This window comes from Dioscorea cayenensis, chromosome 6 (genome assembly GCF_009730915.1).
Source record: "Dioscorea cayenensis subsp. rotundata cultivar TDr96_F1 chromosome 6, TDr96_F1_v2_PseudoChromosome.rev07_lg8_w22 25.fasta, whole genome shotgun sequence".
NCBI lineage: Eukaryota > Viridiplantae > Streptophyta > Magnoliopsida > Dioscoreales > Dioscoreaceae > Dioscorea > Dioscorea cayenensis.
In genome coordinates, this window is record NC_052476.1 from 1,203,932 (window position 1) to 1,231,259 (window position 27,328).

The window sequence follows — 27,328 nt, forward strand, 5'->3', positions numbered from 1 at the left end:
GGCGTTGGTGTTGATGGAGACGACGAGGAGGCACCGTTGGTGGAGAAGACGGGAGACGGTGGTGGAGACGATAGGAGACGTTGATGGTGGAGGCGTTGATGGTGGAGGCGTCGGTGGAGATGACGGGAGACGGTGGTGGAGACGATAGGAGGCGTTGATGGCGGAGGCGTCGGTGGAGATGACGGGAGACGGTGGTGTCGATGATGAGAGGCGTCGTTGATGGGTGGGCGCTGGTGGAGGGGATGGATCTAAAACCATTTCACTCTTGTTTTCATTTAAGATTTAAAATAATGGTTTTTTTGGGATGTATAGGAACCGTTGGATCATTTGATCCAACGGTCCCTGGGGACATCCCCAGATATGAATTCTGGGGATGTCCCCAGGAGATGTAATCCCATATATATATGGGAAATGGTAATTATGGACGTTCCTAGATTATTGTTCTCAAGGGGCATCCCTTCTACAGCTATTGGGTCACTTTTTAACAGTTGTTTGTTCATATAAGTACTGTATATATTTTAACTGTGTACGATTATTGTATGACACTATAGAATGTGTTTTATACTATTCATGATGACCATAGCCAACTGTGAATGCTCCTAGATTTGAAATCTACGGACATCCTAATATTACCTGTCCTATATATATATATATATATATATGAAAATATAAAGATTTGTTATTAAAAAATTATACTAAAACATAATTAATTATTACAATTTAAGACATGAAATTTCTTATTTAATATAAGCAAATTAAATAAAATTAAAAATTAAAAAAAGGTATGTATGTTAATTTAATTTTTTAAAAAAGGTATATAAATAAGAATATATATGTAAATTATATGTGCAAAACCCAAAAAAAAAACCCGCCCCTTTTTTTTTCCTTGTCTGCAGGGTTCTTTGAAACCCTAGTGTTCCTTTTCTGAAATTCTTCTCACTAGATCATTCTTGACGAATTCTTCCATTGGATTTCCTCTTCTCGTTCAGCTCCGATTTCTCAAAGGTTTTAACGAGAATTTCTTCTCGATTTTGTGTTTTCGTGGCCGGAGCAGTAGCGCACACGACCTGTTCGACGAAAGTTCCCTGAGAAAAAGAGACTGGTGGTATGTTTGATTTGATTTAAATGGAGTATGGATTGATCATCTTTTGTGCTCTTTTGAACCTTTTGAATGATAAGATGGTTCTAAATTTGAGGTTTTGTTTTCAATACCTGATTGTTTTATTTTCTTGTTTTGCTGGTTCAAAGATGTGAACTTTGGCTCATAGATGTAAGATGTCTGGTTTGGAAGAGATATCCCTTTTGGAATTTGTTGAATAAATTATTAATTTGGGATCAGGGACAGTTTAAAACCGTTATTTGTACACTTGCTTATGAAGATTTGAATCAAATGTTGTTGCATGCCTGTTCCTAAACTTTATGGTTTGTTTCTGTATTTCGCTTAGTTTTGCTGAACTCTAGGTTGCATTCAAACAATGAAATTTTTAAATAATTTTTATTTTATGAAAATACCAAACGTAAATTGATGGAAATTTGATACCTTTAATTTCCACTCGTGTCTTACTTCAAACACAATCAGTAGAAAGTAGGTTATTGTGCAAATTTGTTAAACTTTATTGCAAGGTGTTTTATGTTCAATTGGTACCTTTCTGTAGAAAGTCTCTTATATATATATATATATATATATTTATATATATTGAAGCTGATATTTTTTTATAGATTTAAATTGGCCTTGGTTCTGAAACATAATCATCAAAACAAGTATCTCAAAGTTTTGTAGTTCACAGCAAGTGAGGAAGATGACAACCACTTGGATGCATTGTTCAGGTCCTCTCTGTTACATTTTCTTTGCATGGCTAATATTTTAATCTCTGGTTTTTTCAATAAATGGAATTTTTCATTTTATAGATTCATCACTATGCACATGGTACAAGTCACCTGGTACCATGGGGAAATCTATGAAAGCACGAGTGCTGTTTGTTAACCGCACGAGTCCTAGGTCATGTTTTGGCTTTTGGAAGTTCAGTAAAAAGAGACAGTTCATGCTTGAAGAGGTTTAGCAAGTAGTATCAAGGTTTCATTTTTTTTTTTTTTTTAATCTGGATTTCTTCTTTATACTGTGATTGTTCTTGTTTACAATTTTCAGGCCTCAGAAAAATTTTCTGGAAATATCTTTCCTGCGCCGAAGCATCTTAGATATGCTGCAAATGGAGGAAATGGCTATCGTAATTTAACTACAAAGGATCAGTTCAATGATGAGCCATTTTGGTTGAGTTTGATCAGGGATGTCATCTGGTAAACGGAAAGTTTCTCAATTTCTGTTTTTGTTCTTTACTACAAACATGAGTTCCAACTTCATGAGAGTTGGGTGACTAACTTTTTGTTCTTGTTTACAGGAGTGTGAGATATTTAGTTGATTTTTTGGTTGAGCAGCCTAGTCAGTTGAAGTACATAGAGTGGCCACAGTTTCAAACAACAGTAAGTATTCCCTGTGTAACACTGTCGACTAATGTTTGAAATTTTTTATTGGTTAGTCTCATGTGAGACACTCCCCTCTTTATTTAAAGATTAGATGTGGGCCATCATACAGTACTAACTCTACTCCAATACAACTCTTAACACTCATTCTCAAGATGGACAAAAGGTATCGATCATATCCATGTTGTTACAGTGATTTGTAACTTGTAAGAGCTATAGAACTAAGACTTTTGGTAAGATAGTCAGCTAATTGCTCTGTTGTTTGTACATGATCAATTGTTGGTATTTGACTATCCAGTTTTTCTTTGATGAAGAACCAATTAATCTCCACATGCTTTGTTCGATCTTGTTGCACTGGATTATCAGCAATATTCAATGCTAACTGATTATCACAAAATAGCTTAAGAGGAGTATGCCGATACACCCGTAGTTGTACCATGAGAATATGTGGCCAAATCATCTTGCACAGCGCAAATTTCATTGCTTGAAATTCTGCCATTGCTGTTGAGTGTGCCACCATGGTTTATTTTTAGCTTTGTTAGGACACAAGATTTTCTTCTATAAACACAATACCCCAAGGTGGATCGTCTGTCATTTGCACAACTAGCTCAGTCTGCGTCACTGTAGGCCTCAATCTGTAGGTACTTGTTACTTTATATTTTGGTACTAGTGGGCCCTAAATAGGCTCTATATGAGCTTAGGGGTCTTTACACTAAAAAGTCTCAAGACTTAGTGGCTCAACCCCTATACCTATATATAAACACATTACACTTCTATCACACAACCGATTTGGTACTATATTTCCAACACCCTCCTTCAAGTTCAATTTGGTCGAACTTGATCAGACTTGTACACCAGAGATCTGTTTACCAGGACTTGTACACTACTTTGTGTCTCAGAGGTCCTACACACATGGAGGTCCTACACACATGTACTTGTACACTACTTGTGTAAAAATATATATTGGGCTCCACTATATTTCTCTGATACCATGTTAGTTTTTTATATTTTGGTACTAGTGGGCCCTAAATGGGCTCTATATGGGTTTAGGGGTCTTTACACCAAAAAGTCTCAAGATTTAGTGACTCAACCCCTATATCTATATATAAATCCATTACGCTTCTATCACACAACCGATGTGGTACTATATTTCCAACACTAACCAATAAGCCCTTCCTTAGGCTATCTTTCAAGTATTATAATATTCGATAAACTGCTTCCATATGCCCTGTTCTTGGATCATGCCTATATCGACTTACTACACTCACAGCATAAGTGATGTTTAGGTGAGTGGCATAAATAGATTAGTCACCCAACTAGTTTTTGATATACTTCTTTATCAATTAGCTCTCAAGAATTAGTACAAATCTTATTATTCTGCTCCTTAGGGATAGCTAATGGGTGACATCCTAACATACTAGTCTTGGTGAGTAGATTTAGAATATATTTCCTTCGAGAGATAACAATGCCCTTTTGTGATTGGGCAACCTCAATTCTGAAAAAATACCTCACTGGTCCAAGATCCTTCACTTCTAATTCTCTTGTAAGTTTTTCCTTCAATTAAGCAATCTCTTTCTCACTATTGCTTGTAATCGCAATATCATCAAAATATAATGCTAACAAAGTAATGCGGCCTCCAAGATGCCTACAGGACATTGTATGGTCAGTGTTGGTTTTGTAGTATTCCATCCCACAAGCAGCTCTCCTAAATCTATTGAACCAGGTTTGAGGGGACTGCTTAAGTCCATAGAGAAACTTCTTTGGCTGACACATCTTATCTATTGCTTACTTTTTGCCAAACTCAAAAGGCATCTCTATACAAACTTCCTCTTGTAAATGTCCATGAAGGAATGTATTCTTCACGTCCAACTAATGTAATGACCACCTGAAATTCGTTGCAAGCAACACCACAGTTCTCACTGCTCATCGTAGTATGAAGGTCTCATCATAAGTGATACCATAAGTCTGGTTGTATCCCTTGATCACCAAGTGTGCCTTGTAATGTTCAATCTTCTCGTTTGCTTTACAGTAAACACCCACTTAGGCACTTACAGCCAACAATGTAGAAAAAGGTATGAACTCCTTAGTTATGTTCTTTGCAAGTGCATTAAGTTCCTCTAGCATCGTTGTTCGCCACTTGGGACTTTGCTTGGCTATTGTCCAATCTTTTGGTATAGACATTGTTTTTGTTACTCTCACTTCTCCTTGAAATTGTTCCTCCACTTGTACTTGTGTCGAACCACCATTCTCCCCTTAAACAGGAGTTTTCTCAATACTTTCCACAAGAATTGGGATAGATCTAACAACCACCTTATCGATTGCTGGTTGTGGCACTGGTTATGATGGCACACTCTGCTTCATTTGCTCTATCTCCCTTTCCCAACCATCACCATCTATGCTGGGAAAGGATGTATCATCAAACGAAAAAATAGCATCCGATCTTATTCCATAGTCTAGCTTTGACTCTCGAAAAGTTACGTCCATTCTGACAAGCATCCTTCATTCCACTCAACTCCAACACATGTAACCTTTTTAGGTTGTTGAATACCGCATGAACACACTTCACAACCCGTGGATCAAGCTAACCAACTGTTGATCTATGATCTTGTACGAAGCAAACACAACCAAACACCTTTGGGGGAGTAATGTAATTATTCTCACCATCAAGTATTTTGCACGTGGTCTTCCTATCCAACACTTGAGATGGCATCCGATTTATAAGATATGTTGTAAGAACATCCGCACTGTAGAAATACTTTGGAACATTTATGGTGAACATCAACGATCTTATCATCTCCAGTAAATGCCAGTTCTTACTTTTAGAAACTCCATTCTAAAGTGCGTTGTTAGGACATGTAGTTTGAAAGGTAGTCACCAAATTCTGTGTTCGTATACTCTTTCCCATTATCAGTACGATTGTGCACCATATTGAGTCATAACTTATTTATGAAAATGTTGGAAGCAGTAAGAGCATTATTCTTATTTTTCATCAAATATAACCCTACCATATGGGAGTGGTAATCAATAAAGGTAATAAATTATATGTAACCACTTATTAAAATAATAGGACAAGGTCAAGTCAATACCATCAAAAGGTTTTAAACTTCACGACCAAAAACTAACATTAGTGTTTCTTGTGTGCTTGCCAAACTCACAAGCATCACACATTAGTATTTCCTTATTTGCTTTCATGTAAAGAGATGGAAAAATCCGACTTAATATATTGAAAGAAGAATGACTAAGATAACAATAATGTAACAACAACTCAGACTCCCAATTGCCTTAAGCAACAACAATAAGAACAAACACTAGAGCAACATCAACATTGTCCCTATCCAAATATCACAACCCATCATGCCAAGTGTCAGTTCCAAGTTTCCTCCCCGTTTCGTTCTCCTGAAACCAGACCTTAAGCTCATTAAAAGAATCAATACATTTCAGTTGGTAGACAATAGCACTAACTGAGAGTAAATTAATAGGAAAAGAAGAAATATGCAGGATATGAGATTAAACTATGGATGATGTGCACTTGATGGATCCTTTTCCTATGATGGATTTTTACATGAAGATGCAAGTGCTTGTGCCTTAGGACTTATGTTTGAGAATGTAGTTGGCATAGTTACCGATAGATGTGGATGTAACTACGTCAATGGTGGCAGCTCTGCCTTCAGTATCATTTACGTTAGACTTGAACGCTTTTCATTGCTTTATCTCCCTCGTAGTCATCTTAACAGAGTGGACCGCTTGACCACCTCCAAGAATAGAAAGATGTGGCCTGTCCACCAGCATCCCTACCACACCTACCAATATTCCAACCATGATCTTCTTTATCACGATCCTTGTATGTGCCTCTTCCTCTACCTCTCGGTTGTGTACAAAATTTGCTAATATGTCCATAATCTCCACAATTATAGCACCCTCCAAACCGAGTTTCGCCATTTGCAGGTCTCACATTAGAGAGAGCTAAGGCTGATTGGGCATTTGTGACAAATGTCACCCATAAAATTTAGCTGTCTCCTCTTGTGCCATAGCTAATATCACCTACTCCAAGGAAGGCAAGGTGGACTGTGTGAATATAGTTGCTCTCTTATTCTAAAAGCTAGGATTCAGGCCTTTGGGAAATTCAACTATTCTCCAACGATCAATCCACTTTCGGCTAATTACTGCACTCAGTGCATTGGGCACTATCAATGGATTATAATAATCAAAGGTCAGACCACAGCCACTTGAGCTCAGCGGCATATTTCAGATCAGAACAGTATGTTGTTCCTGCCTTATTTTCATAAGTTCCTTTTCTACCTGTGCCATGAGTATGACATTTCCAACCCCAGAGTACATGTTGTTCGCTGCCTTCCACACCTCGTTAGCATCTTTGATGTTCTCAATCATAGACACGATTGACAATGACATCGAGTTTCATCAACTTGTCAGCCGGCTCAACGTGGTCTCCAATAACATATCCCTTCAGGCCCTTCGTCTTCAGAATAAGGATAGCCTGATGTAACTAGCTTAAGTAGTTTTTAGTACCCTTGAGCTTCACTTTGTTAGGCATCAACTCTAGTTTGATGAGTTGCTAAATCTCCAACCTCACCACAATCTCCCAGCCAGATGTACCATATCCATTTTGCTGAGTGACTGACACATAGGCTATCTCTCTCAAGGAAGTCCTTAAGTTTTCCACAGTAAGAGTAATTGTGGTTTGTCCCCTAGTGGGGCATATTTGGTTTTTCATCATGACCATAAGGGCGCGCCAAAGGACACAACCAGACTAGGCTCTTTGGATCCTTAACTACAATGTTGTATATCTGCCTGCATATGCAAACTTCAATTCCACATGACTTCCTCAAATGCAAGTACTGAAGACTCCATTATGCTTAGAGTGGTGAAGTGAAGAGGGTGAGGAACATCTGCCTGCATATACAATGTTTTTCAATTATACATGACTTCCTAAATGTTGTATGTCGGCTTAGAGTGGTGAAGAGGGTGAGGTATGGTGGCAACAAAGGTTTACAGCGGCGGCAATGAATAGCGGTGATGGCTATGGAACGAGGGCTAGGGTTACGGTGGCAGTGATGTCTCTGATACCATGTTGACTAATGTTGCGAAATTTTTTTGTTGGTTAATCTCATGTGAGACAGTACCTCCTTTAAGAATAGATATGGATCATAAGACATTACTAACCCAACTACAATACAACTCTTTTAACATACACGTAATCTTTCTTGTTTCAATAGTAATCTGGTGTTTAAGTTGGCCTTGATAGAAATCAATTCAGTAGCCCTAAAGCTTATGTGATATTATATGTTTGGGGAAATCTTTTGAGTGGGTATCGTACTATGGTCATTTTTTTATTTTGAGCGTCAAACTTCAATTTGTATTATTTTGGTCACTCGATTCAAATTTATGTTCATGGGGATGGTATCAAGGGGGTTATAGGAAAAATTTGATGACGGATTTGTTACGTCAACACTAGTTCGCCACGTCATCTGCACATACGGATATGCCACTTCATCAAAGAAAGCCACATGGTCACTCTTATTGACTAGTTCGCCGGGACTGACGTGACATGTACGAGTGTAATAAGAGTGGTCATGTGGCTATCTTTGATGATGTGTGATATCCACTTATATAGATGACACAGTGAATTGGTGTTGACATGGCAAATCTAGCATATATATTATCAAATTCTCCCTTAAATCCCTTTGGTATCCTCCCAGTGAACACAAATTAAAGTTAAGTGATCAAAATGATACAAATCAAAATTTGATGCTCAAAATAAAAAATGACTATAGTATGGTACCCACTAAAAATACTTACCCTTATGTGTTCTTAATCAATTCCCTTCTAAGAAATATAGATTGAGGTGCAGTGATGAGCAGGATAATCTGAAAATCTTAGAACATCATTTTTGTGGAATAGTGCGCCATTTGTAAATTCAACTATTTAAAGAAAACTTATTGACATATTCTTATGAATGATGTATTGTTGGTCCTGTGACAAATGCTGCAAAGCTATATATCTCATGGTGTGTAGAAAGTTAAATCAGAATACTCGTGTTGCTGTTTGATCAAACTCCATGTGTGTCTCTTATTTCTCATCTCACAATCTTCCTAGTGTTTAAACAATTAATTCAATGACATTGCCATGTTCATCTCATTGCTTATTTCCTTAGTGATAAACAAGAATTGTTTCTGTATCTCAAAGACACGGTTTGGTTTATCTTTCACTTATCTTTGTTTAATTTTCTGATAGATGTATAGCCAAACCTTGTTATCACATATACTGCTACATTGGCATCAATTTATCTCAGACTTATTTAAATTTGCATTAACCCTCTTTGATGATTTGCAGCTGAAAACTGCTGCTCTTACCCTTGTTCTTGTGGCCATTCTCATCGTTGCATTAGCGACCATCGACTCTGGTTTATGTTATATACTGGCTTTCTTTCTCAGCAGACCTGCTTAATAACAGGTATATCCTACCAAAATTTTTATTAGTCTATAATCGATTTCGTCAAGTGCAATTTGTCGGGTTGCATGATAAAATTTTATCATTTTTTTGAACAGCGATGTTGTTGTCGAAATTTAGAATACAAGAACTTGTCAAAGACAACTCATTCTTGTAATATTTCTCTTCATTATGAGTACCAAATCTTTTGGAGATTATCTGGAGAATGATCGTGTATATATATATATATATATATATATATGTATGACATGAAAGTTTGGGGTGACAATATTATATTCAATTACATGCTAATCATTTGTGATTAGCTAACGATTACTTCCTGATTAGAGTTCAATAATTGATGTATAATATTCTATTATTTGCTTGCTATGCTAATGCGTATACATGCAATTTTTTTTTTAGTCTATTATGAATCATGTGTGATATACAACAAATTTTATTATTATAATATATATAGAGAATCATTCATCTATGGGCGTTCATAGATAAGAAATCTATGAGCGTTCATTATTAGCCATTGGATTTCGATTCAACGGTGAACATTGATAAACAGTAAGCACTACAGTAACCTATACAATAATTATTGTTTATCAATGTTGATCCAACGGTTGATAAAAGGACCGTCATAGATAAGAAATCTATGGATGTTGGAACAATATAATGAATTGTTCATCAATATCAATCGTTGAATCATAATCCAACGGTTGATAATTGGACATCTATAAACAATATAAATTATATATATATATATATATATTTTGTCCATACCTTTATTTCTTTATAATTTAATAGCATTCTTATTAGTTGTTCTTTCAAAGTGGTATACCAATGACTGGGACCCATAAAAAACTGGGCTTCCACTAAATTATTTAAAAAAGAAAAAAAGGAATTGAAGTTTAGGTTTTTATAAACTTAATTTAAAGAAAATAATGTATGGCCATGCTACGTGAGATGAAGTATGTAATAAATAATTATGTTATAATCAATTAACCGATTTACGGAAGGACTTTTCTACCCTTCACATAAATGTAATGAATTTCTACTTTTAAATATTTTTATCAACGGTAAAGATGTGAAGCTTGAACAAACAAATGATTCTAAAATTATAAATATATTTATTTATTAAAGATTATAACTTAAAACACAAAAAATAACATAAAGCGTTAAATAACATACCGTTGACTCAATTATATATATATGATAATCTTTTTCTAAGAGTATGTATAAACTTTATCAAGATATACGTTTAATTTTTAAGATATTACACGGAATACATATAAATGAAGGGCAAAATGGTCATTTTTATGAAAGGGAAAAAAAATAACACCAAAGAATAAAAGAAAACAAGTGAAGCCCTTCTACAAATAGCTTTATAAGGGTTGTACATAAAGCCATAAAACACTTCCTTGCAGAGTTAGCAACAGCAACATCATCATCATCAATAACAACAACAACAAAAGAAAGAGAGAAAGAGAGATGGTTGGCATCTTTTGGCCCTTCTCAGGCAACACAAGGGGCTATGATTGTCCTTCTCTTCTGGTACTATTACCTTTCTTCTTCTTATATATATATATATATATATATATATATATATATATATGTTTCACATATTCCTTGCTTACTATCATATAACAATCTTTCTTTCTGTGATCCATATATATAGAAAGTTCAGTTGGAATAGCTTTGTTTAACTAGTTTGTGTATTGTGATGCATGGACAAGAAGGAAAGCTTGGTAAGGGAAAGAGATGAAGCTGAAGATACCGAATTTGCGTATGAGGATGTTGAAGAAGACAACTCTGCTGTGGTTGTTGAATTTAACGGCGAGGTGAAGCCCATCGAACACCCACTACAACCTGTAGATGATGATCTTCCGATGACTTTTCCGATGACCGGCTGCTCCCCCTTTTACAATGTAAGCAAGCAAAGCAAATATGAATCTATGGTTCATCGTCTCTTATGTTGATCAAATATTTTTTTTCATTTCAAGGGTGTAAGCATGGGTAAAAAACTTGAACTACTGATGCCGAATGAAGAAAACATGGTTACGAAGATACCGAATGTACGTGCGAGCAACCGTGGACGACCAACAAAGATTCGATATCCGAGTGCGCCTCCATCTTCCAGGAATGCACCAGTACAACTCTTTTCTGCTATTTCAATGTTTTGAAGTTTCTGATTCTAATGTCACTGCATAACACATCTGAGAAATAGTCCTGAAATTGGTGCTTCTTGACAATTTTACATTTGAAGCAAACAGTACAAATTTGCTTAGCAATGTATTTTTAAAAACACGCATTGGTGATATCAAGCAAACATTTTGTACAAGAACAAAAAAGAAGTTTCGCCACGGTGTTTATCGGTAAAAGTATCATATATATCTAACTGAATAGAATCCTGCAATACCTTCAGGTTAGTTCCTATACATCTACATATCCATACTATGGACTCATTGATTCAAGCTCTAAGAAAACGAACGCGATCAAATACTAGTGTACATCCACTCTCACAACCTACAATTCTGTACTTTGTTGAGGTAGTTCTCCTGAAAAAAATTGATCAAAGACTGGTGTAAGTTCATGAGAACTAGAATGAAATGAATCACTAATTATAGCAAGAATAAATCGAAAAGTTTACCAGTTAATGATTGATTTAGCTGAAAGGAGACTCTGGTTCTGAACCGCTGACAGAAGCAAAAGACGACATGTTATCTTCTTTCGGTAAAGCAACAAAGTTCAGTGGCGCAGTTGAGAATCGCCTTATCTCCTTTGAGAATGCATTTTGTCGACCGGAATATGATCGGGGTGTCAGAAGTTCAGGGGTAGCACCACCTGCGGAAAGACGTCTAGGTGCAGGAGTCATAAAACCATTCCCATTTCCATTGTAACTTGGCTTTCTATTGAAACTGTTGCTCCTTCTGGGGCTAGCTTTCGATCCATACATTGCTTCTTTCTCAGCAAGGAGTAGATTTTGCAACTTCTTCTGATCCTGCAATAAGATGGATTGTTCATCAGCAAATCAGTGTGCGCTGACGTAAAAAAGTAGGGTAAAGAATAGCTACTCGATATCGCTTTTTCTCCTCTTCTTTTTGCTGTCTAGTAAGTTTGTACTCTTCCAAAATGGACACTAATCGAACCTGAAAAGATAGACAGAATGTTTAGCTCGTAAGTAACATTAAAGATAAAGGACAGTCCTTTGAAGAACAGTATCTCACCCCATCATACAAGAACGGCATGTTTCTTTCATCCTCCCAGGCAAATGTTTTACCGATGAGATTGTCTACCATAGCTGAACAGCATCTTGAGTCAATCATAGTAATCTCAATTAAGAATATACACAAATATGCTAATTTGGAGAATCAGGTACCTGGAATCTTCATGATCATCACCCGTGCTTTCTCGGCGCGTTTCAAGTTCAGGTGTACACCTCTTCCACCACTGTACCTGTTTTGATCCTGCATTCGAAAGGGAAATTTTTAGCCTGGAATGAGAATCAATACATCTAAGAAATTGCCTATCTTGTAGTACATTCAACCATCAATTTTATTAAACCTGGTTGTAGTCCTCAAGCCAACTTTCTTCTTCGCAAGCCATAAGCCATTTGTTAATCCTGTCCATAATTTCCTTTCTGCTTATACATTCTTCTTTTGCTTTTTCTATTTGCGCCTCAATGTTTGCCAAAAGTTCAGAGGAATCTACAAGACCTGAATACGAAGGCAGACAATCATAAGATACCATCCATAGAGTTTCCGCATGCTGAAGATAAAGATAAAAATCAACCGGAATCTATCATTGCATTAGTTTTCTCTGGTGCAGTGCTCGTGTCGGGTTCAATATGTGACCTTTTGCATATTTCTTCCAATTCAGACCTTCTCTTGAAGACAAGTTCTTTCATTCTGCTGGCTTTTAGTTTCGTCAATCTCTCTACTTCAGCTTCTGTCTATCAAATACAAAAGGGAAATTTGACAAGCTGCACTTGGGTTGCTGTTACAAGATAAAAAGGTTTGGTTATCAGACCTGCTTGATAGTGTCCAATGAGAGTAAACCAGAATATGTAATGTCTTCATCCTTCATTCTGAGAATGCACAGAACTTTTTCAAACCGTCTCCTTTCTTCTTCGGTAGAATCCATCAATTTCCATAACTCAAGCAGAGATTCTACAGTTCCTTGCAACTACAACACAACATGACTTATACATATAAGAGAAAGGTAGTGAGAAAGAATGAAAATCAAAACTGTGAAGAAGTTTGCAGTACCTTCTGAACACGAAGTTTCTTCTCAGTTTTTAACTTTGTGATGATTAGAGATAAACCATCTAGTGTGTTGTTACTGATGTTTGTGGACTGAATCGAATCGGTCTCATGCAAGCTAGGATGAACTTCGCCCACGGTCTTTGCAAAATCCAGTCCAAGCACACTACATAACGAATGCACTTCGTTGATGTACTCCAAGACCTTCTGAAGGCGATCAGACTAGAACAGCATATCAAGAAGTCAGGAAACTAAATGTATCCAGTAAACACAACTACATGATTGTCTGTGTGTGTTGTGCTGTGCCGTGGAAATGGAAAAATGCCGAAATTTTAGCAAAGCATACAAGTGAATTACCTTATCCTTTTGGAGAATTCTAAGTTGTGCTTGATACTCATTAAGCTTTCTCAATGATAGATCTTGATCATCTGTGTGAATGAAAGAGACATTGTTTTGATTGGCGCATCCTGTGATCTCTGCAGTGATCTTTTTAATTTGTGCTCGGATATCAGCAAATTCTTTGATCCTTTCCTCTTTCTTTACTCTCATATCTTCTAAAATAGGCGTAACCGATGCCAATTGCTCCTTCAACGATGACCCCTTTTTCTCTATCTGCATACAGAGGTTCAAAAGGTGATCAACAACTTTGCCAAATCATATAATTTTTTTATAACCAATTCACTAAAGAGTCTATTGAGATCGAGGTATCAAAACAGAAGCAAAATTAACAGCTTTGCAGATCGGAAACAAAAATGTTGAGCAACCTCAACACAATTATAAAGAGATAAATGCTCAATTAAAAGGCTTTTCACAACTTCTAACCAATGTGTCAGAAGCTCTAGAAAACACAAGTATATATGGATATGATTAAGGCACTAACTTTACAGATAACTCGCCTTAATGTTCAAAGAACATGATGATTGAATGGAATTCAATTAACAAAAACATCAAAATCTATACCTGAGAGTATAAGGTGTGATCTCCAAGGGAGGCCATAAGAGTGGCGAGTTCCGCTTCCTTGGCGGCCACCGTCCGGTGGAGTTGTGCCTTTGCATTGCTAGCTTCATCGACCTTCCTTCGGTACACGTTCATGCACTCTCGCTCAATCTCCAACAACATACTGTCTTGGTCTTCGTCACTCTCACCAATCTCGGTCCATATACACTGTTCCCCCACAAATACATAAAAAATACTAAGTGTTTGCCACATTGGTTCTTCAAAAGCAAAGAAAAAAACATAGAACATAATCCAGCTTCAATTTCTATCCACTAATTCAAAATACTAAACAATTAAAGCTTAAATCAAGCTTAAATCATTAACTACATAATGGTTCTCTATTCTACAACAAGTTAGAAAATTTAAAAAAAAAGTACAAAATCAGAAGAAATTATCAGAATAATTAGACACAAGAGACAGCACACAACATAACATGAATCCAAAAAATCCATAGTACAAAACAAATACATGCACTACAAACCCTAAAAAAAAAACAAACAAGAAAGACATGGCCTTTAACACAAAAACAAAAGAAATGGAGAGATAGAAGAGAAAGACAAGAACCTGAAGCTCTCTAAGCAAAGTCTCACAGCTTGTCCCCATGCTTGTACTGCAGAGCCTCCTGAATCCAACCTCAACCCCAACCCCCACCATTCCCTCCCTGAAGACAAACACAAGTAAAGATCCAAACTTTGCCCTATAAACTCAAAGGCCAAAGATCAAAGAACCTCATTTTAGGGTTTCCCACCTAAATTTCTCACAGAACAGAACCTTGTAGTTCAGGGCAACTACAATGAGAAAAAGACTGCCATTAAACCAGCAAGAGCTCAAAGAAAGAAACTAGCAATCAAAGCACAGCAGCAAATGATGTTGATGTACAAGATGGGATTGAAAGTTTAAAAAACAGTGAATTTTCAGTATGGTACAAAACCAAAACACTTGTTTTAGTGGGAGTTGGTGTATAGCAAAGGAAGAAGCAAAAGTTAGCAAAGTTCTTCTTTATAAGGAAGATGTAGAAAGAAGAATGTGTGTATGAATGCAGTAGAATGCAAGCAAAAGTAGGTGACAAATGACAAATGACAATACAAAAAAAGTGCTTGTGTTTTGTGCTTCTTCACATGCACAACTTTGCTTAAACAATACATTAAACTAAGTAAAAAAAAAAAACAGATTAAACAAAGTTAAATTCACACAAAACTCATTTTTCACTTCCACAGAAATAATAAAAATAATATAAAATTAGAAAAAATAAAAAATAAAAAGTTTAGCAGATTGCCAGTTTATGTCATGCAAGAGACATCCACAAATATTCACTCAAATAAAATTGAGAGATGGAATGAAAGAGAAGTTTGGGTAGAGATAGAGACAAGGGAACCATAACATAGCTGGCATGGGCCATTGAAATACATCAACTCCAATTCCACACTAGTGCTTATCATCATCACAATCATATTTATATAAAAGATACATATATTGATATATATATATATATATATAGAGAGAGAGAGAGAGAGAGAGAGAGAGAGAGATAAAGAGACCCATAATTATTTTAGTGACTTACATTGGGACCATTTCAAGCCTTTTAATTTAGTGACTTACTGGACCTTATCAAGCCTTGGACTCTTCCTGATTTTTCAGTCAAAATAAGTACCAAGAAATGACATGCATTACCACAGTTAAAGAAACAAAAGCATATCCTTTTCAAGAAGATATGGCCCTAACAATGGATAAAGTTTCTTGGATTAGTTTTCCAAACTCTAAATTGCATCATAAAAGAAGTAGTTGAGAGGTCCCCTCTGAGTTGACACTATGACCTTTATGGTTTAACAACCATTGAGCAGGTGATTAAGAGGTTGAGTTAGTTAAGAATAAGATTAAATCATGATTAGAAAATGGGTTATTGTTCTTAAGACTAATGATTATTAAGGCATGAAGAGTGTACTACAAAGCAACAAGACAACCCATAATGTTCCCCAAAGAAAACAATAAATGGGACCATCATCCACTTAACACAATACATATATATATGAATCAATAATAAAAGCATCATATGCCAACAAACTTTGCTTAGATTCCTTCCTCCAAGTTTCTTTTATATGTTAGTAGAGAATGATTCACACTATTTTTCTTATCTTTTTCACACGCTTTAACTAATAAGCAATACAGCTTCTTGTCCTTGTTCACTCATCTGCAATCGTCGCAACCACCGTATGAGAATGTAGAGTACTGTGTGTATTCCGTATGAGAATGTAGATTACTCATGTATTGTATTTTTGTGCATGGAGAAAGATGTACATAGTAATTCACCGGGATGTATTCACTCTTCGAGCTTGGCTTTAGCTTCCGCATCAAATGTTTTGCATAGAATCTCATAGCTTGCCTCAGCTCCGATCTATAAGAGAACCGGTTAGCAATCATAAGGCTAATAATCAACTAGTCAGAAATTCAGTAACAACAATGGTGAGTGAAAAAGTTGTACCAATGGATTAACTCGGGATGGTGAAATAGAAGAAATGCTATACCTGCAATGAAAAAACATGTATATAAGCTAAGGAAAAATGAAGCAACTCATTTCAAGGTTTTAGATATATAATGAATTGCCTAAGCTTGTTGATATAAAAATCGAAAGCTGATGTATTTGCCTTCTGTACTGTCAAGATCACAGCTCCCATGCGATTCTGCAGGACACGAGGTTTCGAATAATTATTGTCTTGTCCATCATGCAAAATGGCAAAGATCCATAACTCTAATTTCAGACATGAGAACAAAATTCAGTTGAATGAACAATGGAAAAGAAAGAAAATTGAAACAAGACTTGTCGTAAACAATCTACCAGAATAAAAGAATTAGTTAATCTGTGCCTAGGTGAGAGATTTCACTACCTTGTGAGCAATTAGTTCAAGCAGTTGCATTAGAAACTTTCCTAATCCTTTCCTTTGTACCAAAGACTCAAGCTGCAGTTCGAATACATAAAGAACGGGTACTTCTTCCTCGATAACAAAACGATAATGCACAAAGGCAACAACAGGATCTCCATCACCTATCCAATGACCAGAAATCACTTTCTCCTCATTGTTGTCAAGTTTATCATTTAGAGTTGCATTTGGAGATGATGATCTCACAAATATATAACGTGCTTGAGGTGCAACCATTTCTCTGCGTTTTATCTTCTCTTCCACAGGCCACTCTGAACCATATGGACCCTCCATATTGACCTAGATATTTGATTGCATTAAGCATTTCCATTTCCATTTCCATCAATTAAAGTTTAAAAAATAAAACCATATTGATATTGCTCTTGACCTTTAGAAGAATTTTAATGTATTTCTTCAAAGATGAAGTTAAATGCTCCCCAAATCCCGAATCCAAATACAATGACAGACCTGGTGACCAATTCAACATGAAGAATACAAAGTATACAAAGAGTTAGATGTCATCAGATTGGATTCGGATGTCAGCAAAACATGTGTTCCAGTTCTACATCAAGAAAGCCTCCTTTCAGGTTTTTCATCAGAACAAAGAACAAAATTCTTTTAAAAGATATGTAACTTCATCAAAAACAAATTTTTCCGATCCTGGTGAACATATCAATCACCAAGACAGAGCAGTAATAGATTTCCAATAAAACGATTACCATGTCTATCGTATTGGCGAAAAGGTAGAAAAGAAGCTAATTGATCTTTTACAGCTGAAGCCGCTTTTATGATATCATCGATAGCCTTTTTCTTCTCTAGTACCTACTCAAACAAACTGTGCTTCAATTTACATAGTAATGCAAGCTTATATACTCTAATTTTTGCCTCAAATTTCCTCAACTGATAAATGAGCTGAATAAATAGCAAGTGAAAATCAAACAAGAAGAACAATGAATTCAAAACAGTAACAAGAAGGCATCCAAATCCATGAACATTTTAAATAATACCAAACAACACATAAATAAAGCAAATTTGCATCAATGTACTTGCATCCCAAAGAGTATAATTCAGGATTTTCCAAATAATCTTAACCTAGTTTTTCATATCCATTCAATCAAATTCTTCCAAAATTCCAATCTTGGAACATAAACTCAAAGCGAAGAAGATCAATAGAAACAGGAACCGAAGTTTTTCATCATTGGAACAAATCAACACAAGAATAAGATGGAAGAGAAGAAGAATTAGACCTCTTTCCTTCTCAAAATCCTCTCTTTGCTGTTCGTCAATCGATTTGGCTCCATGGCGAGAATTCCTCCCAAACAAAACCCTAATGAGATTTTTCAAAATCTCGAAGCTTTCTTTTCGTGTATAACCCTGCAAAATTCTGAAATTATTCATATTGATACTGGATTATTGTACAAAGTCATTATGTTATTTTGTAGAAAATAAAAATTTAAAAAAATACTTTTTCTTTTTCCCTGTTATTTTTAGATATTTTGAAATTCTTATTCTTTGAAGTAATTTTGTTTGTTGTTCTACTTATGTATATATAATAAATATTATATGAATATAATTTTAAATTATTAATTTTTTATTTCATTTTGATGAATAAGGAGATGCACTAGTTACAGTGGTTTACTGACAATATTGGGCCCAAAAAATACTATGCATGAACAATACATGAACAATGTTGTAGTCCGGTAGAAAAATTTAAACCCTGCCTTCTCTCTTATATTTTTATGATATATCATTGAGCTATCGAATGGTTGACTTCAAAGTTCAAACTATTAATTCACACCATAAATATATATTACTTAAAAATCTGAAAAAATAACGTAACCATACTTAAATATGAAATCTGATAATTATACAGGATGTTTTCATTAAGCTAATTCCCAATCATTAAATAGTGAAAAACATAACGCTCTTTTGATTTACATATATAAGTACAATTTTGGAATGACTTTTACAGATGTTCCCTGGTTAATAAACAAAGACATCATGGTGTTTCACTTGCTGTAAATGATATGCCAGCCACTGAGAGCTGGAAACATTAGCTACAAACACATAAATAACTTGGTTTGCTCTGATTGAAGTTGATTATGCCATCAGGCAATGAGAAGTACATGTTATAGACAATGACATTGAACACTAATACAACAAGAGGAAGTGTTCCTGGCTCTCATAAACAATGCGGCCTGAGATTGATAAAAAAATCTCATCAGTGTTCACACTTCATGTACAAAGTTTCTGATAAACATGCATTTCAGATCATAATCAGTCTTCCAGCTTCACCAAGTGGCTGTCATAAAAAAATTGAGCCACATTGCCGACTGCCATTAGCATTAGATTCACCTCTCGAGCTCTCTGCTTGAATCATCGAGTCTGCTGCACAACCAGTCGATTATATCCTTTGCGATTTCTTCTTTCTCGGGTTCGAAGAGGAGATCATGCAACAGTCCTTCGTATAGTTTAATGGATTTGTCAGATGAGGATGCTTCCTCGTACAATCTTCGAGAGGCTTCGGGGGCAGTGATGGTATCGTCATTACCATGAAGGACTAGGAATGGGGTTTTCACTTTGCTCAAGTTCTGCTGCAAGTAGGATGTGATTCGCAGGATTTCGTATCCGGTTCTGACTCGTATTGATCCAGTGAACACAAGTGGATCGGAGTACTTGGCTTTTAATGCTTCGGGGTCGCGAGAAACAGGAGGGCCCATGCTTGCAGCAGTGAATTGGTATTTAGGAGCTATCAACGAGATGATTGGAGCCAATTTCTGACATTAGAAAGAACCAAAATTTAGTTGCGCAATTTTATTCTGAACAACATATCAATTGTAGCAAGAAAAATTTGGAACATCAAGATATATTCCTAGACCACATGGTTTTACAACGTTCACATGATACATGGATGTGCTTACTATTCACAGGTGTATTTCTAATAGTGGTTGAATTTCTAATAGATTTGTGGTAGTGATCATTTGGCATAGAAACTCATATATACTTAAAGATATGAATTCCCTAAGCTTGATATATAGTCTGATAAATATATCATATCAGGATTTCGTTAGTCTTCTACGTTGAGGTACATACCACGATGATTGGATGAGATGGTTGAACATGAATGGCAGGTGACGTCAATACTACTCCTTGAATGCGGGATTCAATATTTGGATCCAGTACAGCCTTCATAATAAAAGAAAACCAATTAAAAAACTAATACGAATGAAATTCAGTATTTATATGTTTCAAAGAAGCAGCAGAGACAAATGTCACTCAGCCAAAATGACTCACCTTGAGAACGATAGCCCCACCAGTCGAGTGTCCAAAGCAAAAACAGGGCAAACCAGGATTATTGGTCAACACCTTCTCCAAGAAAGCTTTCTGCATGGTATGAACCATTATAAAGAGAAGATATAAAGTTTAAAGGAAATGACCATTCCATAGCAAGAGATAAATGATTAATACCAGGTCACTGACAGCATAATCAAGGGAAGGAACATAACCATGTAAACCATCACTTCCACCATGTCCTGAAGAGAAACCAAAGCACATAAGACAGAAGCCCAGGAGAAAAGGAATATGAATATTTGTATTGTGGTGTTCCAAGTTACATGTTAAATGCTTCAGAAAATATGTTCCTCATTTTAACAGATGAATGGATATTTTATCAATCCTAATAATTGTGAGTATAAGAAACAGTAGGTTGGCACATATGAATAGAATTCACTCAATCTTGTGATGAGACAAATCTCACCAAACTAATATAGTGTCTCAATATTGTGATTTGCTGGTAGAAGCTAGAAGTGCAAGACAGTCTCTAACAGTCATTTCTAATTCTCAACTGATTATTTCAAAATACTAGCTGACCTGACTTGTCTCAATCAAGATTTGTGCCAATCTTGAGCCAAGTCATGGGGCAGTTCTTTCAAACCTGAAAAGAATCGAATTCGAACTTTCAAAAGTAAATGAACATTAAAAAAAAGGCACTTAAAAAAGTTTCAATAGCTCAGAGCAAATATCAATTTCAGAAAATATGACACAGATGAAGCGTAAGCTAAAGCAAAAAACATTCACATTTGGAACAATAATAGATGAACAACATCATTAAAGTTCCACAGTTAGTTATAAATCCAATCTCACTTTCATTTTACCAAAGCCAAGTGAAAATGTCAAGAATGTGTCATAAGTTTTTGGGAGATTGATTTTAAGCAAACAGCCTACAGCAAAATTGTGACAAGTTTTACAATTGCATCATCAACTAACCTACGATTTTCCAGCATACACAAGTTCTTGTCATTTTATTATCATAAGAAAATTAAATTTTAGCAGGTATATATTTCCCTCGGTAATTTCACCCCATCATCAACCAGATTTATTTTATGCATGCTTGAAAAGGATTGATAGTACTCAGTTGCTTACCAATCCAGTCCATGGCATACACCTTAAAACCATGGTCATTCAGTTGCGTCGCAAAATGATTATACCTTCCACTGCACAACATAAAATAAATTAAAAGAAATTAGTCAACTAAATAAACGCCAATACATCAAAAACATTATTAACAAAACATCAAACAAAAGTCAAATTAAGCTACCTGTGTTCATTCAGACCATGCATTAGAACAACCAAACCCCTGCACAACATAAAAAAGATGAACTTTTTATCACAACAAAGCACTTGACTAGCAATCAACTTAACAAATCACAATGAAACAAATTAGTTCAGCTAAAGTTTATGTCACGCATGCTATATACTCTAAACTGATTTATTCTCTCCAAAAAAAACTTTATATTACAACCATATGGTCCACACCATCGGCCACAACAGTGGGCCAGTGGCAAGGGTTGAAGCGACAAACTAAGGTGAGGATACCAACATGACACGGACCTCCACAAATTCTCTGAATCCTTTGTCATTAGAAAAGGACATAATAATTGAATAAAGAATGGCACGCAGGGACGATTCGCTCCAAACGTACCATTAAACGTGGCATCTCTAAAACATCAGAATGACCAAGTGGGTCCCAAACATGAGATGATAAATGGAAAAATATAAGAAAATTCAAGATGGATACGTTTCATTCAACGCGTTTCATGTTGAGAAACTATCTATAATTTTCTATTCAAACAAAACTCCAGGCTTCCAGATCTTGATTGGAGTTTTTAAAAAAAATACGAATTATCTCCACATTATAATACAAACAAGAAAAGAAATAACTAGTGGAATTCTAGCATTTACAAATCGAATTCAAAGGTACTTTTTTTGAAAGTACTCACAGGACACATGGCATAGAAAAAAAATGGTTTTTTTTTCAAAGCATTTCCCCGTGTTAAATGTGACAAAATATTTGGAAAATTTCTAACAAATAAAAATTCGGGAGAAAAACACGGATTTTTATCCCTAATTTAAAAACATAATCAAATAGTGAAAATAGATACTTTTCCAGAATTTCTAAATCAATTTCAAATTGAAATATGATCCGTTGTGAGAGAAAAATATACATATTGATATTCGACAGTAAAATTTAAAAAAAAAAAACAACAACAACAACAACATTTCACGATCAACATCACGCTGAATTCATTCAGAAAATTCAAGAATAAGGACATCTGTGATTGAAATTTAAATAAAAGTTAGAAAAAAATTGGGGGAAAATTTTGGGAAAGAGAGAAACCACCAACCTTGTGGCCTTGACAACGGGAGTCCAGGATTGGGTGAAGAGAGAATCCCCTCTCGCCGTGGAGAACATGGCGAACTCCCTCTTGCTCCTCTTCTCCTCCCCCTTCTCTTCCCTCACCCCCACCCTTCTTATCGCCATCGCCCTCCTCACCGCCGCCTCCCCTTCGCTTCCTCTCCTCCTCGCTACCATCCCCGCCGGAACCCTAACCACCACCGCCCCCTTCTTATCCTCCCCAACCCCCGACGACGGCCTCTCCGCAGCAGCAACAAACCGCGCTCGGCGACGGAACGGGAGGAGAAGAAATAGTATCAAACTATTGAGAAGCAACAGCAAGCTCCGCAACACCCGCAACGAGAGCAACGCATTCACCCGCCCACTCGCCCCGGACGTCAACATCAACGGCGTCGCAGCCACAGCCGCCACTGCCGGCGACCTCATCACCACCCCCGCCGTCTCCATCCTCCCCGGCGACCTCCTCCCAATCCTAATCCTCTCTTTTGGAACCGATCGTACTGGAATCCGAACCGCAGGTACGCTCGTCTTTCCGATACAAATCATAAACACAAAAATTCAAATAAATTCCCAAAAAAATCAAGCAATTAATAGGATCGGTCGATCGATCTTTCTTCCCCGCAGAAATCTCGCGTATTCAATGCGAAATTAGGGTTAGGGTTAGGGTTAGGGCTTGAATCGATGAACCTTGATGCTTCGGCAACGACGACGAATGCGTTCATATATAGCAAGCGGAAAAGAAGGGAGAAATATATTTTTTTATTATTAAAAAGTTGGAAAATTTACAGCCGTTGATTATGCCTCAAGATTGTCCAGAATAAGTGTGTGCAAATCTCGAGGCAATTAGTTTCCCGTTCTGGGAGGATAGGCTTGGGACACGTGGATGGTAGCGGCGAAGTGTTGCATGAATTGGCGGAAATAGTCAAAGATAAATTCACGGCGGCCCTCTCGGATCATGACACGTGTCAATGGCGGCATGTAGGGCCCATACAACAACATTAAGGTGTGACGTGGCGGTTGTTGCTGTTTCGTGTTTTGTGTGTGCTGTTGTTTGACTCTGTGATCGGACCTGGTCTTCCGTGATTGTGTCCGGACCCAAACATGGAACAGGTCCGATCCTAAGTGTCAAATTTGACTAACCTGGTCAAAGTTGGGCGACCATGTACTTGAGTCAATTCAATTGCACTACATTAATGCTAGTTGATCTAATGGACTAAGTCTCAAAGTGGGACTTAATCTTAATTCCGATTATTAGTTAGACAATTCTTTATTTGACTTCTCTAGAAAAATAAAATAAATAATATGAAGTGTATTTTTAGGATATATTAAATTATTTTGATAATACAGTGGTTAAGTCATTCAAATGGTTAGTACTGTATAACACTATATAATCAGTGTAGATAATAATGCAGAAATAACGGTATATTCCTTTGAAATTCTTTGTTAGAAGGCACTGTTATTTTTGTAAAAAAAAAAAAAAAAAAAAAAAAAATCCCATCGTCGGCCTCATGATCATCGGCATTGTTCATAAGATTATGTTTGTATTAAGTGGTTAAACGCGGTATAGAGATATCATCCATTTCTTTTTAATAAATTTGTCTACATTAAACTTTTAATGGGACCTTCGATGTTAACTAAAGAACATACTTTTGATTGTGTCTTTATGCATTCAAGATCCTTTACTTTATCAAGAACAATAATAATATTTGATGTTAAGGCTTACTAACCAAAGTTGCCGTTCATGTTTGGAGCTATGTTCATTTGTTTTAAAGCGGTGTGAAAGTTATTGAAGTTGAAGTGGATAAGTGGATTGACTTTTCCTTATTTCAAAAATTTATTTATCAGTATTTATTTTGACTATAAACTAAAATCACTTCAAATTTTTGATTTATGAATCAAAAGAAAAAGCTTATTTCTCCACTTTAGTACTCTATCATTAATAATAAAATAAATATCAGAACTGTTGGAAGTGATATTACTTCAAACCGTTTCAAAAAAATTATCAATTCTATACACTTCATAACAAACAAATACCTGTTGAGTATATGAAATGAAGTAGTATTATAATGTGTCTTAAATTTCAACAAACACATGATCCAACCCAACAAATCATCTACGCTTGCTTACATTGTATTGATTTTTCAGCAAGTAAAAGAAAAAGATATATCCATCATCATCACCAATTCAATATCTGAGATAATGCACATAGTGCCAATTCATGATCACAAAATGAGATTCATAGCAAGAACCAATCTATAAGATATCTCATGTCTCTTATCAATTAATCATTGAATAGTTTTAAATGCATATATCATCATACCAACACTAATGTTTTCTTGCAATAATTGTTGCCAATGATAGTTTCCTACATAAATGTTCAGTAATTATAATGCCATTTCATGCAGAGATTTTCCATTTTTTCTTTTCAGCAAATTCATATCACAATGAGCAGAGAGCATCTTCTTTTAGAATAATGAGTTAAAAGAATTGACAATAATTCAGAACATGTGAAATTCCTCCATGAAACTTTATTATTTCAGAGGACAAAGTGTAAGGAACTTCAATTCAATTATATACATGATTGGAAACAATCACAGATTCACAATAGAATAGTTCACAGTCAATTACATATCCGGAAAATAATTCTATCGATGCTATGAGCCGGAAGATTGAATAGCATATTCAAAAGTTACCGGTGATCTTCAATTTTACTGAAATCTCAATGATGCCAAAACTTTTACAATCAGTTCTGTTCTTTTTCTGGGTCCTAAATGTAAGGGTGGCAGCAATCTTTGGTTCTGCTCCATGTATGAATTACATTACCATCAACATCGTAGTACACAACCTTCGCGTCGGTTTTGGTCAGTTGCAGTGAAATAAATCCCTGCCCGTCATAGAATAGCCGCAGTGTGTCTACCTTATTTGGATTAAAGATACCCCTCCAAGCTTTCGAGCCGCCTCCCGTCGTTAAAAATTGAATTGGACTGCAGGAAAGAATTTTTAAACAAGCAATATTTTATTTACTGTATAATTCATCAGAAAAACAAATCTTGATTTTACCTGTCATCACTACTAATGTGCTCGAGGCAATGGTCGTGCCCGTTCATGTATAGATCGACTCCGAACTCCTGAATTTTAAAGAATTACTGAATAGAGTTAGAAAAGAGGACATGTTTCAGTTTGCAGTTATCGATGATAACACATTGCTTGCCTCAAGCATTGGGAGAAGCATGTCGACAAGCTCATCTGTATCCCCGTGCTCGCTAACACTTCTTATCGTATGGTGCCCGACAACGACCTTCCATATCGATGTCGATTCACTCAATGCAATCTCCAAATCCTGAGAAAAAGAGTGTCACAGAGTAAACTTAAACTGAAGAACAAATTATTCAGTTCAAGTCTCATTTCGTACCTTCAAAACTTTCGAAATGTATTTTTTTCGAGGAGCTACTCCCCTCCAATCATAGTGATTCTTCTTTGGATGCTTCCAATACTTCTTGACAAATGGTGTAGTGTCTATGAAGAAAAACTGCGCAATATCTGATGGAAAAGAGAAAATTAAAAACACCGATCAAGTAAATTCATCGAATGGAGGTTCAATCTTCCGCTTGTTCACCTGTATTAACCATGAAAGACCTCAAACAAAGCCATCGCTTATCGATGTCTCGAAGAATTGGATCTAATTGCGCAACAGCATTGCCTCTATAGTCATGATTTCCCAAAACTACAGAAGAACATCAAAAATCAGAGAACACTTCATTAAAAAACAGAAAGAATAACCCAGTATGGAATTCCAAAAAAGGCGAAAGACTCACCGGCATACCACTGTTTCTGCAAACTCTTAGCAGTGTAAATGTTTGTAAAGGACTCCTCAAATGACTTATCATAAACATCAATCAATCCAGCATCATAGAAATTATCACCAACAGAGATCACAAAATCAATGCCTAACTCCTCTCCAATCCTCCCCATCTATCAACAAGCAAACAAACAAACATTAATAAGAAAAATCATTTATGTAGAATTAGATTCACTGATTAAAAGACACCAACCTGTTTTGCAACCAAAGACTGATTGAAAGTTCCTTTCCTTCCCCAATCTCCAATGGCCAAGAGACTCAATGAAGCATCGGGTTTTATCGGTTGCTCGAATTGAGGAAGTTGGGCGAAAGATGAGATGACAAGGAAGGAAACAATGGTCGAAGTGACGATGAAGAGTCTTCGATGCATTGTCGACAAGAATGGAACAATAAGAAGAATAAGAGAGTGTGAGATAGTGATGAAATTAGACAAGCTTTGAACAAGTTTCCAACGTGAAACATCTTGTGAACAATCTTAGCGTGCAGGCAATTATAGGAACAGAGAGAGCCCTTTCTAGTAACGGTAAATGGAGGGAAATTGTTAAATTCACACATTTATTTTTCAGAATGTACTCTGTCCTTATTGTTCTTTTTGTATTTATTTATAGAGTGATTAGGTGAGTGTAGTTTCTAGGGAATGGGGTGAGTTTAAAATATTGAGGACGTGGCA

General features: G+C 36.1%; 6 protein-coding genes across 9 annotated transcripts; 2 read left to right on the forward strand and 4 right to left on the reverse strand.

The window, feature by feature from the left end:
- Window positions 1–863: 863 nt before the first annotated feature.
- LOC120262861 lies at window positions 864–9,269 on the forward strand. Its single transcript, XM_039270767.1, has 7 exons — window positions 864–1,105; window positions 1,720–1,827; window positions 1,909–2,054; window positions 2,147–2,295; window positions 2,397–2,478; window positions 8,830–8,949; window positions 9,045–9,269. Exons 2-6 carry the CDS (start codon window positions 1,800–1,802, stop codon window positions 8,941–8,943), a joined length of 519 nt encoding a protein of 172 aa, XP_039126701.1. The 5' UTR covers window positions 864–1,105; window positions 1,720–1,799; the 3' UTR covers window positions 8,944–8,949; window positions 9,045–9,269.
- A 925-nt stretch (window positions 9,270–10,194) lies between these two features.
- LOC120263567 lies at window positions 10,195–11,282 on the forward strand. Its single transcript, XM_039271526.1, has 3 exons — window positions 10,195–10,485; window positions 10,668–10,859; window positions 10,935–11,282. Exons 1-3 carry the CDS (start codon window positions 10,423–10,425, stop codon window positions 11,112–11,114), a joined length of 435 nt encoding a protein of 144 aa, XP_039127460.1. The 5' UTR covers window positions 10,195–10,422; the 3' UTR covers window positions 11,115–11,282.
- LOC120263566 (65-kDa microtubule-associated protein 6-like) lies at window positions 11,156–15,184 on the reverse strand. Of its 2 annotated transcripts, XM_039271525.1 has the most exons (13): window positions 14,938–15,184; window positions 14,754–14,850; window positions 14,154–14,357; window positions 13,551–13,805; window positions 13,200–13,415; window positions 12,961–13,116; window positions 12,724–12,883; window positions 12,496–12,647; window positions 12,311–12,398; window positions 12,159–12,232; window positions 12,006–12,080; window positions 11,582–11,932; window positions 11,156–11,489 (listed from the first exon to the last, which is right to left on the reverse strand). In XM_039271525.1, the coding sequence occupies exons 2-12, from the start codon at window positions 14,841–14,843 to the stop codon at window positions 11,597–11,599; spliced, it is 1,806 nt and encodes a 601-aa protein (XP_039127459.1). In that variant the 5' UTR covers window positions 14,844–14,850; window positions 14,938–15,184; the 3' UTR covers window positions 11,156–11,489; window positions 11,582–11,596. The 2 variants fall into 2 exon arrangements, with proteins under 2 accessions (XP_039127459.1, XP_039127458.1); XM_039271524.1 differs by having other exon boundaries at window positions 14,754–15,184.
- A 1,059-nt stretch (window positions 15,185–16,243) lies between these two features.
- On the reverse strand, window positions 16,244–18,481 carry LOC120263284 (N-alpha-acetyltransferase 40). Of its 3 annotated transcripts, none has more exons than XM_039271149.1 (7): window positions 18,352–18,481; window positions 17,824–17,926; window positions 17,493–17,572; window positions 17,072–17,404; window positions 16,791–16,867; window positions 16,669–16,711; window positions 16,244–16,581 (listed from the first exon to the last, which is right to left on the reverse strand). In XM_039271149.1, exons 1-7 carry the CDS (start codon window positions 18,403–18,405, stop codon window positions 16,507–16,509), a joined length of 765 nt encoding a protein of 254 aa, XP_039127083.1. In that variant the 5' UTR covers window positions 18,406–18,481; the 3' UTR covers window positions 16,244–16,506. The 3 variants fall into 3 exon arrangements, 2 of the variants coding, with proteins under 2 accessions (XP_039127083.1, XP_039127084.1); XR_005537035.1 differs by having other exon boundaries at window positions 16,564–16,581; window positions 16,832–16,935; XM_039271150.1 differs by lacking the exons at window positions 16,244–16,581; window positions 16,669–16,711 and having other exon boundaries at window positions 16,792–16,935.
- A 606-nt stretch (window positions 18,482–19,087) lies between these two features.
- On the reverse strand, window positions 19,088–23,533 carry LOC120263781 (monoacylglycerol lipase-like). The gene is made up of 7 exons (XM_039271757.1): window positions 22,789–23,533; window positions 21,702–21,740; window positions 21,527–21,597; window positions 20,573–20,637; window positions 20,399–20,488; window positions 20,198–20,290; window positions 19,088–19,881 (listed from the first exon to the last, which is right to left on the reverse strand). The coding sequence occupies exons 1-7, from the start codon at window positions 23,343–23,345 to the stop codon at window positions 19,456–19,458; spliced, it is 1,341 nt and encodes a 446-aa protein (XP_039127691.1). The 5' UTR covers window positions 23,346–23,533; the 3' UTR covers window positions 19,088–19,455.
- Window positions 23,534–25,426: 1,893 nt separating this feature from the next.
- LOC120263810 (purple acid phosphatase 8-like) lies at window positions 25,427–27,091 on the reverse strand. Its single transcript, XM_039271791.1, has 7 exons — window positions 26,852–27,091; window positions 26,615–26,771; window positions 26,416–26,523; window positions 26,212–26,339; window positions 26,002–26,139; window positions 25,860–25,924; window positions 25,427–25,783 (listed from the first exon to the last, which is right to left on the reverse strand). Exons 1-7 carry the CDS (start codon window positions 27,026–27,028, stop codon window positions 25,567–25,569), a joined length of 990 nt encoding a protein of 329 aa, XP_039127725.1. The 5' UTR covers window positions 27,029–27,091; the 3' UTR covers window positions 25,427–25,566.
- Between the last annotated feature and the right edge of the window lie 237 nt (window positions 27,092–27,328).